Genomic DNA, 18,876 nt, shown 5'->3' on the forward strand with positions numbered 1-18,876 from the left:
CATTCCCCAACCCCCTTCTCCCTCCTCATCCTATCTAGCTCCTCCTGTGCGTTTTTCAACTGCACCTGAAGGGCACAGATCTTACGCTCCTGCTCCTCTATCAACTTACTCTTGCTACATAACCTGCAGTTCCAGGAGAGGATCTCACCAGAATGCCCACTGGCTTCCCCACTGCATTCCCCCCAGTGAAAATACTTCGAACAAGTCTCACACCGCAATCCACTACTCACGAACCTACGGCAAAGCCCACACTTCTCACTCATGGTAAAATTTACAATTATTGAAACAAGAAAACAACTTTATCTAAGTTCCGCTACTACAATAAGAAGATGTTAAAAACTGACTACAATTATCACAAACTTGCTCTACAAGGGAAGTAACTACTATTATTGACAGTATTAATCAACAACAAATGAGAATATAACAAAATACTAACACAGAAAGAAAATCAAACGTCTAATGACAGTAACGAAACTGAAAGCAGTTCGCAAAAATTTCTTCTGAAGTTATTTCACCGGAAAACACCAAGAACACCGGTTGAAGACTACTAAAGTTCCTAAATAAACTACTATACACAAACAATTAATTAGTACTTAGCTTTCGATGCGCCGCTACAGCTGCAACTGGTCAGCGCGGAATGTAAACACGGGTAAGAGGTTAAGTTGCTCGATACGAAACACTCACAAATATCAGGCCACAACACACGAAATGCAGAGGTGAATGAAGAAACCACTAATAAGTCACTTATATAGTAAATATTATCACAAAAACAGTTAAAATATATATCTGAAAACTAAAAATAGATGAAAACTTAGAGAGCGATCTCACACGCAGTCACGCGCTTGTGACGTCACACCAAAGTCCGGATCAAGTTTCCTTGTCAGCTTATAGAAAACATTACTTATTCCACCTCTAAACCCTCGGCCAGTTTGTGTTCCCGATGTTTTGAGAGAAGATAATGCTTCCGCAGTTGGTTTAGGATAAGCTCCGTTAATATATCGGGTATCTCATTTTGTGGCTGTCGATTTCACGTAGCTTTGATGTGAGGGGAATAATTTAGTGCTTTCGTAATTACTAGTAATGATAGATAGATTTATTAATGGCATATCTTTTAGATCACTTTTCATTTCGACAATCGATGCCGGGCTTGCCGTCCAATGTGACCGTGCGGTTCTAGGCGCTTCAGTCCGGAACCGCGCTGCTGCTACGGTCTAAGGTTCGAGGAGGAGGAGGAGGAGGATATTAGTGTTTAACGTCCCGTCGACAACGAGGTCATTAGAGACGGAGCGCAAGCTCGGGTGAGGCAAGGATGGGGAAGGAAATCGGCCGTGCCCCTTCAAAGGAACCATCCTGGCATTGGTTCGAATCCTGCCTCGGGCATGGATGTGTGTGATATCCTTAGGATAGCTGGGTTTAAGTAGTTCTAAGTCTAAGGGACAGATGACCTCAGATGATAAGTCCCATGGTGCTTAGAGCCATTTGAACCATTTTTTGATGCATGGTTTCAACACTTTCTTCACAATAGCTGTAGGTTTCACGCAGTTGCACGCTACATTTTTGCCGCATTTGAATCTGCGAACATTACTCGATTTAGGGAAATGTCAGTCCAAAGACTTGAATAACATGTGGTGGAAAAACTGTGTGTTAAAGCAAGTACCTTCAGCTGCACGAATCAGATTTTTTACTGAGCCAGATTTAGCCTTTTCAAAGAATGTAGTGATGTTTGAACCACTAGGCTCGTATTTCGGATTATGTTTATGCTTTTTTTGTGTTCAGGTTATCATTAACATTAGAACACCCTCATTGGCAATCGAAATGGATGTTGAACAAATTGTACAGGCTACTTCGCAGTCATGAAAACTCGCTTGTGTGCAGAAATATTCTCGAACCGACCCGAACTGCATACTTTGAGATATGTTTGAGGCAACGACGTGTGAAGTGAAACGTACACTTGCCCAAATGGTTAGCCTGTGCACACGACACGGCTGTCTGACGGACAGGGCGGTGACGCGGTGTATGCGACCGTCGATTGTAGTGGCTTCTTATTGTTATCAATAAAGAAGTATGGAAAAGACGTGTGTAGGAGAGCCAAGGGCGCTGGGGTTTTTACAGTTCTTGTTTAACGCATTTGAACAAAGATTTATTAAACTCTACTTATTTCCAAACAATCAAATTTCTCCATTATACAGGGTGATTCACGAAGATATCTAAATATTTTAACATGTTATTCTGCAAGTGAAACTAAAGAAAAAAGTTCATCTAAACATAGGTCCCTAAATGTATGAATGAGTTTTGTTTTTTCCGGTCTAATATGAATTCACGTGTGCTGTGGTATTAATAAAAACACATGAACTGACACATTCACACAGTTTCAGTTAATGTTAATTATTACCATAATTTTTCCAAAATTAAAATCTCTACAAGTTCCGTTGAAAACTTTGTGCAATTGTCTGAAACTAAAGAAAAAAAAATGGGGCAAGCAGTTAATAAATTAAAAATTTTACGAAATTACTTCTTTGCTTCTCTGGATGTTCTGGAAAACTACTGCAGATACACGTCTGGGACATAATTTATTAGATTCACCAGATCAATAACAACAAAATAAATGGAAATCCTGCTTAACTTTAACCTCGTACAGTTTTGCGATGGCTTCATATTAGCGAAGTTGCTACATTTCAGGCTAAATCTTTTATTAGCCGTAACTCGAAACTAAACATTTGCGGACCTATGTTTATATAAACTTTTTTCTTTAGTTTTACTTGCAGAATAACACATTAAAATATTTGCAAATCTTCGTGAATCACACACCATATGGCAGTCCTAAGCGCTCCAGGAACAAGAGACGTCTTGTATTGCATAGGTAATTGAATCCGAATTTTCTTAGGTTGACCGTGAGAGTGGGGATGATAACTCGAAACCACAGTGCGCCAACAAAACCGCGTTTCCCCAGACAAATGCAAATGTTGAAACGCTGAGGGGCTCATTCAATTGCAATGCCGCCATCAAAATTTTCAATGATGGAGGTGTTCGTGAGACGGACGCTTTCGACAGCTGATACGGGGACCTGGTGTATACATTGCCACCAGCGCGCCTGCAGCTATTGATGTAACGGTTACCCTGGCAACCGCTCCAGTGGCGGACGTAAACGCGCGGTCGTGGTTACAGACGTGCATGTTGCAGAAATGGACTTGCAATATTCATACACCAGAAAGCGATACGAGTTCGGCAGGCCATACTACTTTCAAGATGATGGGCCAAAAGTTCTGGAAAATATTTTACCGTGTAAATCTGGGATGGATGACTACATCACCAAGAATCCCGTCCACAGTACAGCTCAGTACGGAACTGTCCTAGCGGAACACGAGGTACTGTGAATGTCCAGTAAACAAACAGAGGCGATATGAGCCATAAATTCTATAACTGCTAACTGCCTGTGCTAGATGCATTTTGTGCGTATTTAGAAGGGAGACGGTTGCTTCAGCGCGAATGTCATGTTGTTGTTGTTGTTGTGGTCTTCAGTCCTGAGACTGGTTTGATGCAGCTTTCCATGCTACTCTATCCTGTGCAAGCTTCTTCATCTCCCAGTACTTACTGCAACCTACATCCTTCTGAATCTGCTTAGTGTATTCATCTCTTGGTCTCCCTCTACGATTTTTACCCTCCACACTGCCCTCCAATTCTAAATTTGTGATCCCTTGATGCCTCAGAACACGTCCTACTAACCGGTCCTTTCTTTTTGTCAAGTTGTGCCACAAACTCCTCTTCGCCCCAATTCTATTCAATACTTCATCATTAGTTATGTGGTCTACCCATCCGATCTTCAGCATTCTTCTGCAGCACCACATTTCGAAAGCTTCTATTCTCTTCTTGTCCAAACTATTTATCGTCCATGTTTCACTTCCATACATGGCTACACTCCATACAAATACTTTCAGAAACGACTTCCTGACAAATAAATTTATACTCGATGTTAACAAATTTCTCTTCTCCAGGAACACTTTCCTTGCCATTGCCAGTCTACATTTTATATCCTCTCTACTTCGACCATCATCAGTTATGTTGCTCCCCAAATAGCAAACCTCCTTTACTACTTGAAGTGTCTCATTTCCTAATCTAATTCCCTCAGCATCACCCGACTTAATTCGACTACATTCCATTATCCTCGTTTTGCTTTTGTTGATGTTCATCTTATATCCTCCTTTCAAGACACTGTCCATTCCGTTCAACTACTCTTCCAAGTCCTTTGCTGTCTCTGATAGAATTACAATGTCATCGGCGAACCTCAAAATTTTTATTTCTTCTCCATGGATTTTAATACCTACTCCGAATATTTCTTTTGTTTCCTTTACTGCTTGCTCAATATACAGATTGAATAACATCGGGGATAGGCTACAACCCAGTCTCACTCCCTTCCCAACCACTGCTTCCCTTTCATACCCCTCGACTCTTATAACTGCCATCAGCTTTCTGTACAAATTGTAAATAGCCTTTCGCTCCCTGTATTTTACCCCTGCCTCCTTCAGAATTTGAAAGAGGGTATTCCAGTCAACATTATCAAAAGCTTTCTCTAAGTCTACAAATGCTAGAAACATAGGTTTGCCTTTCCTTAATCTAGCTTCTAAGATAAGTCGTAGTGTCAGTATTGCCTCACGTGTTCCAATGTTTCTACGGAATCCAAACTGATCTTCCCCGAGGTCGGCTTCTACCAGTTTTTCCATTTGTCTGTAAAGAATTCGTGTTAGTATTTTGGAGCTGTGACTTATTAAACTGATAGTTCGATAATTTTCACATCTGTCAACACCTGCTTTCTTTGGGATTGGAATTATTATATTCTTCTTGAAGTCTGAGGGTATTTCGCCTTCTCATACATCTTGCTCACCAGATGGTAGAGTTTTGTCAGGACTGGCTCTCCCAAGGCTGTCAGTAGTTCCAATGCAATGTTGTCTACTCCCGGGGCGTTGTTTCGACTCAGGTCTTTCAGTGCTCTGTCAAACTCATCTCGCAGTATCGTATCTCCCATTTCATCTTCATCTACATCCTCTTCCATTTCCATAATATTGTCCTCAAGTACATCGCCCTTGCATAGATCCTCTATATACTCCTTCCACCTTTCTGCTTTCCCTTCTTTGCTTAGAACTGGGTTTCCGTCTGAGCTCTTGATGTTCATACAAGTGGTTCTCTTTCCTCTAAAGGTCTCTTTAATTTTCCTGTAGGCAGTATCTATCTTACCCCTAGTGAGATAAGCCTCTACATCCTTACATTTGTCCTCTAGCCATCCCTGCTTAGCCATCTTGCACTTCCTGTCGATCTCATTTTTGTTTGTATTCCTTTTTGCCTGCTTCATTTACTGCATTTTTATATTTTCTCTTTTCATCAATTAAATTCAATATTTTTTCTGTTACCCAAGGATTTCTACTAGCCCTCGTCTTTTTACCTACTTGATCCTCTGCTGCCTTCACTACTTCATTCCTCAGGGCTACCCATTCTTCTGTCATACTGATAGCCATTGTTTCGGTCTACGCGTGTGTCTTACAATGCACACTCATTCGTGTTGTTGCCATTGCCCACTTCTCTACACGCTGTGTGTATCTTCCCGTCTCTGTATATCTATTGAATGTCTTCTATAATTCAGTCGAATCTTTTTCTTCCCCTATAATATACTCCCTCGATCGCTGTTAATATTCGTATCTTTACTTCTGGGAGCCTTAGTATCTATCACATTAAACTCCATCTTATTTTGATAAGGATTTTATATCTGTTTTCATCGTCTTCCATGTACTTCTTCATATTGTTCTTTACCTGTTCACGTAGTTGTTAACATCCTCCTGTAGCGTGACATTCCAGATGTAACCAGATTCAACTTTTTCTGCTCTCTACAGCCGACATTGTACTTCCGTAGACTGCTGTGCAACAAACTTACGGTAACCAGTCAAGTGAGAAAATATTTTATCCAGCATAACAATGAACTACGCGTCAGTATGTACTCTTTGGGAATAATAATCAATCAAACTGATAAATTTACTATGTATTTCTTAGCCTACCATCAGTTATGGGGTGGAAAATGTTCATATCAATGAATCAGAATCACAAAATATATGCTGAAAGAGTCTGAAATACACTCCTGGAAATGGAAAAAAGAACACATTGACACCGGTGTGTCAGACCCACCATACTTGCTCCGGACACTGCGAGAGGGCTGTACAAGCAATGATCACACGCACGGCACAGCGGACACACCAGGAACCGCGGTGTTGGCCGTCGAATGGCGCTAGCTGCGCAGCATTTGTGCACCGCCGCCGTCAGTGTCGGCCAGTTTGCCGTGGCATATGGAGCTCCATCGCAGTCTTTCAACACTGGTAGCATGCCGCGACAGAGTGGACGTGAACCGTATGTGCAGTTGACGGACTTTGAGCGAGGGCGTATAGTGGGCATGCGGGAGGCCGGGTGGACGTACCGCCGAATTGCTCAACACGTGGGGCGTGAGGTCTCCACAGTACATCGATGTTGTCGCCAGTGGTCGGCAGAAGGTGCACGTGCCCGTCGACCAGGGACTGGACCGCAGCGACGCACGGATGCACGCCAAGACCGTAGGATCCTACGCAGTGCCGTAGGGGACCGCACCGCCACTTCCCAGCAAATTAGGGACACTGTTGCTCCTGGGGTATCGGCGAGGACCATTCGCAACCGTCTCCATGAAGCTGGGCTACGGTCCCGCACACCGTTAGGCCGTCTTCCCCTCACGCCCCAACATCGTGCAGCCCGCCTCCAGTGGTGTCGCGACAGGCGTGAATGGAGGGACGAATGGAGACGTGTCGTCTTCAGCGATGAGAGTCGCTTCTGCCTTGGTGCCAATGATGGTCGTATGCGTGTTTGGCGCCGTGCAGGTGAGCGCCACAATCAGGACTGCATACGACCGAGGCACACAGGGCCAACACCCGGCATCATGGTGTGGGGAGCGATCTCCTACACTGGCCGTACACCACTGGTGATCGTCGAGGGGACACTGAATAGTGCACGGTACATCCAAACCGTCATCGAACCCATCGTTCTACCATTCCTAGACCGGCAAGGTAACTTGCTGTTCCAACAGGACAATGCACGTCCGCATGTATCCCGTGCCACCCAACGTGCTCTAGAAGGCGTAAGTCAACTACCCTGGCCAGCAAGATCTCCGGATCTGTCCCCCATTGAGCATGTTTGGGACTGGATGAAGCGTCGTCTCACGCGGTCTGCACGTCCAGCACGAACGCTGGTCCAACTGAGGCGCCAGGTGGAAATGGCATGGCAAGCCGTTCCACAGGACTACATCCAGCATCTCTACGATCGTCTCCATGGGAGAATAGCAGCCTGCATTGCTGCGAAAGGTGGATATACACTGTACTAGTGCCGACATTGTGCATGCTCTGTTGCCTGTGTCTATGTGCTGTGGTTCTGTCAGTGTGATCATGTGATGTATTTGACCCCAGGAATGTGTCAATAAAGTTTCCCCTTCCTGGGACAATGAATTCACGGTGTTCTTATTTCAATTTCCAGGAGTGTATCTGTGGGAAATCAACAGTGTCATCTTCTGTTAGTACAATATGCCCTCGGGACTGAGTTTCACGACCAACTTTAGACAATGCATATAAATTCGCATTTGCATCCACTTCAGTATCAGTCAGTTTCATGACTTCCGTGAAAAACTTCTTCAAACACAGGCAAACGGTCTGCTCTGCACTACCTGACGCACTTGTACCAGGTGATTCAACCACTGGTCCACTTGACTCTGCTTTATCCTGACCGCCATCAGTTACTGCAATAGTGTTTGAAACTGTGGAAATAGTAGCTATCATGCATCGTCTGCATGTCTCCTCCAAACTCTGAATGTTCTACGCAGTATTTTGTAACCTCTTCCCAGCAGCTTATTGCACAACCAGCAAGAACTTCATGTGTCGTGGAACTATGCCACCTCCACAAAGTCATTCTTGCAGATCTAAAATAAACATTCACAAATGTTCATCTGACCCCTCTAACAACCAAAACCAACTGAAATGATTAAATAATACGGTTATTACATTTAAGTGTGTGCATAAACTGTTTTCGTGACGTTGCATATTTCTTTGTAATCATCCTACATCCTGCACTGTCTGCGGAAATAATTTATGTATCTTATCGGCTAACATTTTCGATGTAATTTGCGAAACAGTATTATCTAAAAGAACTCCACAGCACAAAATCAAGAAAATTTTATGTAACTAGGAACTGAATTCGCGACACAATTTGTTTATGTGTACGGCGTAAAGGAAAATTAGCTGTAAATATGCTTACAAACGACTCCTGCATTGATTTCATACTTTATAAGAAGATATCAGAGGAGTAATCCTACGGTGACAAATGCTAGCTGGACACAGAACTAGCTCTAAAGATAAGCGCCTCAAAGTCCATCGGTAAATATTCATACTATTACTGACATTGTCATTGATATCTCAAGCTCACAGACTTAGAAACACAAAAATTGAATTTTATCTATCAGTGTATCTATCAGTGATACTTCTGTGACTACGTTAATTACAATAAAATCGATTGTTTGTGATATATATATATATATATATATATATATATATATATATATATATATATATATATATCATACTTTAAAAGTATATTAATTAGTCTGATACGTATAACGAAAGTAGCTAATTCTTCATAAAAGACAAACGTAACGTAACGAGTGAAACAAGAGAACAAGTAAGTTCATATTATTTATTATTACAAGGCAAACTTTGGTGACTTTTCGAATTACACTGGTTAGTTTTACTCTTACAAAAGCACCTTTTCGTCTTCTTACATTCAAAACGAACAGATCCCTGGCCTTTTCCTAAGGTTGCTCTTTTGGTAGCAGTTCTTAAAGATAAATTTATCTCTGGCTCTTCTTCTACCGGCAATAAATTTTTCTCTGGCTCTTCTTGTAGTAGAAAGATTTTTCTTTGGACACGTCGAATTCGGATGTGAAAATAGACTATTAGTTAGCTTACTTAAAAAGGGATTAGAAATTTAATAGAAGCTTCTACACACTATAATATTACGATAAAAATATTAATCCTTAAAACATTAATGAATCACTTGAATAGTTAGCAACATTAAATAGAGGCACATTTTGAGAGCTTTGAACTAAGGAGCCACTAAAAAGAGTTTGCAACGACATTCGTCCCAAATGATTGAAACCTGTTCCACATCCATACTTGCAATATATTTTATCGAGTATCCCATATATTGTTCCTCTCTTGTTGGAAATCCTGGTTATCCTTTTGAAGAACCACTCCAATAATATTGCGGAGATCTGATTTTGTCTGTCGACATCAGGAAATGGCATAACTACGTTATCACTGATTTCTACAGAAGCATGTATTGAAAGCCAAGCCAATTTCATTCTCTTGGTATTTTTTTGTTAAATTTTCGTGAGCTTTTTGTTTAGCTGCTGTTATTTGGGATTATCGATTCGCATTAGGTACAATTTTTTCATTGTCGTCACCGGTCAGAATTATTTGAGACGCTGCACTCGTGCTAGCTACAGCTCCTGGGCCTTCTTAACTAGCTGCTGCTGTGATTGTAGACTGTCAAGTTGCACTAGCTGAAGCGTCTGCGTTTTCTTGACGGCTGCAGCTGTAATCTGAGAATGCCCACTACTTCTAGCTGCAGCCTTTACCTCCTCTCAGTTAGGCAATATTTCCACACCATGATTTACATAATTTTCATCATCTGTGAGGGGTGTCCAAAAGAGAAAGCACGAGACGCTGCTGTGGACGTAATTGAAGTCGTTATTAAAGAGTGACCACCAGAGGTTGGAGCACAACTATTCCATTGTTTCACGAGCCGAAGGATTCCCTGTTCCCAGAATTCCTGTGGCTGTGACAGAAGCCAGTCCTCCTCTATGTCTTCAAGTCGTCGTTCAGTTTTTTTTAGCGGACGGAACACATGGAAGTAGCTAGGCGACATGATTTCTAGTGTCTAGGTTGTAAGGCGGATGCTCATGCTCTTCCCACTTGACCTTGGCAATTACACTTTGCGTGACCTCGGAACCTTGGAGACAACAAGTGGAAGCACTTTGTCGTGGAGCAGAATCACCATTACCATCCCAGGCCGTTTGCTCTTGATCGATTTGCGTAGGCTACGGAGTATCTCACGGTACACATTACTATTAATGGTTTTCCGTGATCGAGGAATTTGGTGAGGGTCGGACGACGGACTTCAAAAACGAAAGTGAGCATCACTTTGCCTGCTGAGAGCACAGATCCGCATTTTTTAGGTGAAGGTAACGACACCACACTCGCGTCGCTATATGTCTCACTACGTTGTCCCAAAGCGGCATATACAGATTTCAACAGGTTTGGTTGTTATAACGTTTCGCAAATTTTCGTTTCAAAAACCCTTGACCACATTAATTTTATTTAAAGCATCTTCAGGACCATGTTCCCATGTTCATCCCACATTTCCTCAATAACGTCTACAGACGAACTCGAAGTGGTAATTCCTACTTGTGGCTCTTTACCAGATGTGGCTTTACAAGGTGACTGCTTCATATCAGAATGAAGTGCCCGATTTCTCATAAATTGTACAAAGTGAAGACCATTTAACCAGTTCATAGTGCTGTTGTCTTGAGTTCAAGTAGCTTACATATTTTTCAATGTCATGGTTAGTACGTTAGTAGGGGGACAAAGAGAAAATCAGCGCATTTTGTTAGTGTGGGTTGCCTACATCAGGGGCAGGTACACACTCAGGGGCAGACCTTGTTCTCCTTTGATTGACAGGTCATTAACCTATTGTTCTCCTTTGATTGACAGGTCATTAACCTATTGTTCTCCTTTGATTGACAGGTCATTAACCTATTGTTCTCCTTTGATTGACAGGTCCTTAACCTGTTGTTCTGCTAAAAGGACTCTTCATTTTGATTGACATGAACTTAACCTATTGTTCCCTTACCTCTGTCCCCCAAACCCCTCAGGAAACCTCCAACCCACCACCTCCCCCTTGCTCCCACAGGTACACTGTCAGGTCTGAGTTATTAGATCAGCCCACTCTCACTCTTATCAATTTGATTGACTACTTAATTAAATAGATAAATTAATTAACCTCTCTAGTACTCTGCCCCCCTCATCCATCCTCCTTCCCTCTCTTCCTCCCCCCCTCTACATGGAAATAGGTGGCTCTGCAGTGGAGAGGATGGATCTCACGAAGGGAAATTCAAGGGTATATTATTTATTTATAAAAAAATCCAGTTTGCAGGGGGTTGGATTTCTCTTGCTCATCATTCTCTGCTGTTAGGAAGGATGCAGGTCTTGTAAGAAGTAATTAAATTGACCATGCAAGGAAAACAGTCATGAAACACACATCACACATAATTACACAGTTAAAAATCTTTCGATTACGAAGCACGCACGGCCCGCCGCCCCCCTTACCATTGGACCACACGGAATGCCACCACACACGCTCCCAGGAGTCGGGGTGCACCGGCGGCCTCTGCGAAGTGACAACACGGCTGTCAGCTGTCCAGCCATGCACATGTGTCCGTTCAGATCCCTCAAGCATGAGGTGGTGGCATCCCTTTCATAACTGACACCTGAGAAATTCCTGTCGAAATACGTATTCAACTGGGCTGTTTCCTGGCACGATGATACATAGCTGGGAGAGATTTTTGCATAGCGGCTCGCCCTCAGCGAGATGTTTGCATAGCGGCTCACTCTCGCAGATGTGGCTAAAAAGTTGTCAGTGTTATACTGATGCGACATGTCAATCTAAATAAGAGCCATGTCTTCCTCTCAGAAATCTTAAAATGTTGCAGAAATAGTTAATGGTCAAAATGGTTCAAATGGCTCTGAGCACTATGGGACTCAACTTCTGAGGTCATTAGTCCCCTAGAACGTAGAACTACTTAAACCTATGTAACCTAAGGACATCACACACATCCATGCCCGAGGCAGGATTCGAACCTGCGACCGTAGCGGTCTCGCGGTTCCAGACTGCAGCGCACTACGGCCGGCAGTTAATGGTCACTTTTGTAGGAGCTTCCGTGATGTCTCAGCTTGTCTGTATGGAAATTCTGGTCCTAACAGTACCTGTTCACGAAAATAGCCCAGAATAACAGCAACTGCCTTCTTTCTCGCGATCCTGACGGGACAGCCCTTCTATTACTTATCAGTCCCTTTATGTAATTCGTAAAATGTCACAGAATTGGTTAGCCAACGCTGTTGTAGGAGCTTTCGTGAAGTCTCAGCTTGTCTGTGTGGAAATTCTTAACCTAACAGGACCTGTTTACGAAAATAGCCCAGAATAACACGGAATGTATTGTTCCTGATGGTCCTAACGAGATATCACCTGAGCACTTCCTGGAAACTGTGACGTCGTGCTTTCAATATACATCTCAAAAACGGTAAACGTTCTCACCGCTAAAAGACCTCATCATGTCTGTGCATGCTCGCAAAAACACCGTTAACCATAAAAGCATTCTTGATGTTAGGAAAGAGAGCACTGTCTAACCACAGACGAGAAAATCGGAACAATTACGCAAACAGAATTCGAAGCACTGTCCTACAGAAGAGACAAATGGCTGGAATTTTCGGTGTCCTACAGCTACTGGTCTGGAGATGTTCTAATGCCGCAGTGGTGGACGAGTGATGGCATCCTCGCCAGAGATGGATGGTGTGCTTCAACTTGTCTTTGAACTCTTGCTTTCTCAGAACTTTCCGTAGAGACTTTGCTTCCGTCTTATTCGAATCAGTTTGTAGAGGCTCCTATGCCCCAGCACAAGCGATGCCTTGTGAATGAATGGAGCATTCTGAGTGGATTTTACTGAATTTACCCTCGAATTTACTGATGCTGCTGGTGTGGAAGCACTGTCCGCCTTTTTTTCTGCAGACGAAACTTTCAGCGGCAAAAAACTATTTTTTACAGATCGCCATGTTGCACAGACAGTTAAGCCACACAAATGTAGTCCACAGATCGCCAAATAGATCCCACTTACTCACTGTACCGCTGTGCAGCGCCAACAGAGGAAACTGCCGCCTTAAACGCGGCAGGATACAGGTTGGCTGGCAGCTTTTCTAGGAGCTCTTTGCGGTGTGGGGGAGTAGCCATGTATGTGAAAAACGGTATCCCATTTGAGTCAATTGATGTTTCAAAGTACTGCACTGAAAAGGTGTTTGAATGTTGTGCAGGTGTGGTTAAATTTAGTGGAGCTAAACTTCTTACTGTTGTTATTTATAGATCCCCAGACTCCGATTTCACAACTTTTTTGCTAAAGCTAGAGGAGGTTCTTGGTTCACTTTATAGGAAATACAAAAAGTTAGTTATATGTGGTGACTTCAATATTAATTGTATAAGTGATTGTGCAAGGAAAAGGATGCTGGTAGACCTCCTTAATTCATATAATCTTATGCAAACCGTATTCTTTCCAACGAGAGTGCAAGGGAACAGTAGAACAACCATAGACAATATTTTTGTTCATTCGTCATTATTAGAAGGGCATTCTGTTAGCAAAAAGGTGAATGGCCTTTCCGATCATGATGCACAAATTTTAAGTCTAAAAGATTTTTGTGCTGCAACACATGTTAAAGATAGTTACCAACTTTTTAGGAAAGCTGATCCAGTTGCTGTACAGACTTTTGTAAACCTTATCAAGGAACAAGAGTGGCAAGATGTTTATAGTGCTGATACAGTAGACGATAAATATAATGCTTTCCTCAAGACTTTTCTCATGCTCTTTGAAAGTTGTTTTCCGTTAGAACGTTCAAAACAGGGTACTAGCACAAACAGGCAGCCTGGGTGGCTGACTAAAGGGATAAGAATATCTTGTAGAACAAAGTGGCAATTATATCAAAACGTTAGAAACAGTCAAAATCTAAATACAGCAGCCCATTACAAACAGTATTGTAAGGTGCTTAAAAAAGTTATTAGGAAGGCAAAAAGTATGTGGTATGCAGATAGAATAGCTAAGTCTCAGGATAAAATTAAAACCATATGGTCAGTCGTAAAGGAAGTGGCTGGTCTGCAGAGACAGGTCGAGAATATAGAATCAGTGCGTAGTGGGGATGTCCGTGTTACTGATAAGTCGCATATATGTAGAGTACTTAATAATCACTTTCTGAGTATAGCAGGTAAACTAAATAGAAACCTAGTCCCAACAGGGAATCATATAGCGCTCTTAGAAAAAAGTGTTCCGAGACTGTTACCTGAAATGCTCCTCCATGATACTGACAAGAGGGAGATTGAGTTAATAATTAAATCACTAAAGACCAAGAACTCTCATGGATATGACGGGGTATCTAGCAGAATACTGAAGTATTGTTCCACATATGTTAGCTCAGTACTTAGCCATATCTGTAACTTTTCCTTTAGGAGTGTTCGGTTTCCTGACCGATTAAAGTACTCGGTAGTGAAGCCACTTTATAAAAAGGGAGACAGGGATAATGTTGACAATTATAGACCTATTTCTATGCCATCGGTGTTTGCTAAAGTTATCGAGAGGGTTGTATATACAAGGTTACTGCAGCATTTAAATTCACATAATTTGCTGTCAAATGTACAGTTTGGTTTTAGAAATGGCTTAACAACTGAAAATGCTATAGTCTCTTTTCTCTGTGAGGTTTTGGACGGATTAAATAAAAGGTTGCGAACGTTAGGTGTTTTCTTTGATTTAACGAAGGCTTTTGACTGTGTTGACCACAAAATATTACTGCAGAAGTTGGAACATTATGGAGTAAGGGGAGTAGCTTACAATTGGTTCGCCTCCTACTTTAAGAACAGAAAGCAGAAGGTAATCCTCCGCAATATTGAGAGTGGTAATGATGTTCAGTCCCAATGGGGCACTGTTAAATGGGGCGTTCCCCAAGGGTCGGTGCTGGGGCCACTGCTGTTTCTTATTTATGTAAATGATATGCCTTCTAGTATTACAGGTGATTCAAAAATATTTCTGTTTGCTGATGACACCACCTTGGTAGTGAAGGATCTTGTGTGTAATATTGAAACATTATCAAATAATGTAGTTCATGATATAAGTTCGTGGCTTGTGGAAAATAATTTGATGCTAAATCACAGTAAGACTCAGTTTTTACAGTTTCTAACCCACAATTCAACAAGAACTGACATTTTAATCAGACAGAATGGGCATGTTATAAGCGAGACGGAACAGTTCAAGTTCCTAGGCGTACGGATAGATAGTAAGTTGTTGTGGAAAGCCCATGTTCAGGATCTTGTTCAGAAACTAAATGCCGCTTTATTTACCATTAGAACAGTATCTGAAATAAGTGACATTTCAACACGAAAAGTAGTATACTTCGCATATTTTCATACGCTTATGTCATATGGTATTATTTTTTGGGGTAATTCTTGTGATTCAAAAAGGGTATTTCTGGCTCAAAAACGGGCTATTCGAGCTATGTATGGTGTAAGTTCGAAAACCTCTTGTCGACCCCTATTCAATAGTCTGGGAATTTTGACATTGCCCTCACAGTATGTATTTTCTTTAATGTCGTTTGTTGTTAGCAATATTAGCTTATTCCCAAGAGTTAGCAGCTATCACTCAGTTAATACTAGGCAGAAATCAAATCTGCATGTGGAATGCACTTCCTTGACTCTTGTGCAGAAAGGAGTGCAGTATTCTGCTGCATCAATTTTCAATATGCTACCACAAGAACTCAAAAATCTTAGCAGTAGCCCAAACACTTTTAAGTCTAAACTGAAGAGTTTCCTCATGGCTCACTCCTTCTATTCTGTCGAGGAGCTCCTGGAAGAGCTAAAAAATTAAGCAAATTCCAGTGTTACATTCTTGATTTTCTTTATTTAAACTAACGACTTGTCATCTGAATATGTTTCTTATATTTCATTTTATCTGTTTCTACAATCGTGTTATAATTTCATGTATTGACTCGTTCCATGACCATGGAGACTTCTCCTAAATGTGGTCCCACGGAACAATAAATAAATAAATAAATAAATAAATAAAAACGCGGTCCATGAACGCAGAAGTGCATGTCAGCCAGAGAGAGGTCAGCCGACCGTGGACGACTTCCACACCCCAGGAGGACTTGAGTGGTAGCAGTTCGACCTCTATCAATACTCTCAGCACAAACACTCGTCGTATTGAATCATCTCAAATTTCCGCAGAGTATACTCATGACACACGCAGTCCCGAAGGCAACTGGGTATTAGTTCACTATTTGCCTGCCTCAGGGGAGCCACGAGCCAAATTGTCATTAGCCAGGAGGTTTTTTGGTCTCTCTGAATTGGTGTAAGCCTCATCTCAGCCTCTTGATTGCTACTACGACTACGCTTTCTATGACCATCTCCAGACTCACAGGAATATTGGGAACCAGACACATATTTATCAGTGTAACTACAATTAAATATTAGGATTGCTGCCACTGTCTGACACTGAGCAATGTACTGGATATGTCTCCTCTTTGCGACCATGTTTCTGGAACGAATCTCAGTATCTATAGCGCACACAATTTTTAACATAAAAAAATCCTTCATTCGCCTTACGACCATCGATGTGCTAAATCTATTCCTCCCTCACAATGGGAGACGGAGTAGCGACCACCTGGCCACTCGCACATATACTGCGAGGACTGTTCTAGAAAGACTGGGTCAGGTCCCCTCGGCACACTAGGCATTACTGTTTCTGGCCCCGACCTATTTTCTTGCTTGCTTTCTCTCTACACTCATCTCCAGACTCTGTATTTTCACATGATCTGCCAGAATATTATACCATTTATGCCATAGTTCTCGATATCAAGCACATAGCAGTGTGCTACCAATCACTCGCTTAGCATAATTCCGAAGATATATACTAGAAATTATTTCTCTAAAAACCCGAAACTTTTATGAGGTGGAGTGTGGTCTAAACCATTGAGTAACTAGAAACGTATTTTGTCTGTGAAGACCTTTACGTGAAAACTCGAAAAAATAGAGGAAAGTGATATTTCTACTCGCGAATACAGATTCCGAATCATCCCTATAATTTACAAAGTCAACTAAGGTGTTTCCCATGTTTATAGAACCGGCAAACATGTATTCCTCCTGCTAGATGCACACACCACAATCGATGTTCTCTCAACTAAATAAAGGCGCGAAGTGTGTAGAAGCAGTCAACCGGACAATTTACATGGGAGGAAATAATGGACCACGCAAACACACGTCCATATTGAATCTTCTTAATTTTCCACGCTATCACGAAAGCTATCCAACACGTACTAAGTGCTAGTTCGCTATGCGGCCGTCTAGAAGACGACACAGTTAAGTCATGTCCATTATAATTATCCGGGCTGTTATGCCGTGGTCGGTTGATGAATTCTGAGGTGAATCCCAACGTTTCGTCTCCGACTGCGGGAGACATCTTCAAGGGGGTCCGTAGCTTGATGGAAGGTCCAACACACACACTGGCTCGCTACTGACGTTGGGAATCACCTCAGAATTCATCAACCGACCACGGCATAACAGCCCGGATAATTATAATGGACATGATATTTCCGGCCGTGAAAGTTTACATTTTAGTAACAGTTAAGTCAGCTACATTCCTGCATCAAAACAGGCCTCTCCATTCGGACAGTTCCTACCATTTGTCCGAAACGTGAATCATTTCCGCCACTGGCCACCGGCACAGACAGAATCATCCTAGGAAACCGGCCACATATATATTTTATCACTGTATATATATTTTATCAATGTCTCATAAGTTTACCTTGCGAGTGGTACCACTGTGTTTTTGACAGAGAGACGTAATCGTCTTACTAACCGCCAGATGTTAAAAAACACGACCATATTACTATCACCATCGGTCTTGGTTCTACAGGCACACACAAGTATCCATGTTAAAAGCTATATTTGCTTTATAAATTGATGTATGGCATTACCTCCAAATAAAATGGTTTTTCCAGACAAATACCGCGACACTGAATATAGATGGTGATCACTGGAGTGTATATTATCAGACCAACAGTTCAGTTACACGTAGCCGATGATGCAACCTCGTGATAAAATCACTGACTTTAGCAAGTGGTTCGGCTAAGGCTCATGATATGAATCCGATATTTGCAACTCCCTCATGCTGCCGCTAGCTATTTCTCCAGTATTTGTAATGGAATGGTTCTGCGATATATCCACTGGGTTATAGGCGAAGGTTGATTGAGAAGGATCACGAACAGTAGATGGTGTGCCGATTAAGGTCGTAAGAAATGTACACTAGCTTTTCAGATCTCTAGTGTTACGGTCTATGGTAGAAATGCTGTCTGGGATTTGGAATCAAGTCTTTCAATTCAACCACATACCTGCGTTGGATCCTATGGAGAAGTCCTTTAATGATTACTGACACTAGTGAATCATATCCTGAATCGAGTCACCTTTTACGAACGTATCAGCTATATTAAAATTTTAGATAGTCCCTATGCCTCTTGCAACTGCTGCCATTTTTGCAGTTTTGCGCATGTTATGGTTCCAGTTTATCGCTTAAGTAGGAACTGAGCAGAAGTCGGAGATAGCTGTATCTACCACGTTCTGCAACCTGTGTAGAAACAGAGTGACCTGAGTTTGTGTGACAGGATAGTGTTTTGACCATTTCGTGGAAATGGGGACATGTTGTCATAGCTCGCCAACAGTGTACGATGTGTAAGGTCAGCACCAAATGAAGCCTGCTCCTCCAACATGTGGTAGTATAAAAGACAGTACAGGAACTGGGGGAAGGACGAGGATTTTGCTACTGCATTGTGGTGCGTCCCCAAACTACATACAAGTATTGCTGTCTGAAGCAGATCTGTGTCCCTCAGGGTCCATTCACATCTATCACCCCAACATACTATCTTCGTTATTCTGTACCATCCAACAAAGAAAAATTACAAACTATGAAAG

At 42.0% G+C, this 18,876-nt stretch overlaps 1 protein-coding gene across 1 annotated transcript in view; it reads left to right on the forward strand.

Moving 5' to 3' along the window:
* Positions 1-3,182: 3,182 nt before the first annotated feature.
* LOC126474629 (dynein axonemal intermediate chain 2) overlaps positions 3,183-18,876 on the forward strand; it is a 170,633-nt gene continuing 154,939 nt past the window's right edge. The window contains exon 1 of the mRNA XM_050102108.1: positions 3,183-3,365. Coding sequence (XP_049958065.1) covers positions 3,183-3,365 — 183 coding nt within the window. The remainder of the gene's footprint in view (positions 3,366-18,876) is intronic.

This window comes from Schistocerca serialis, chromosome 4 (assembly GCF_023864345.2).
Source record: "Schistocerca serialis cubense isolate TAMUIC-IGC-003099 chromosome 4, iqSchSeri2.2, whole genome shotgun sequence".
Classification (NCBI taxonomy): Eukaryota; Metazoa; Arthropoda; class Insecta; order Orthoptera; family Acrididae; genus Schistocerca; species Schistocerca serialis.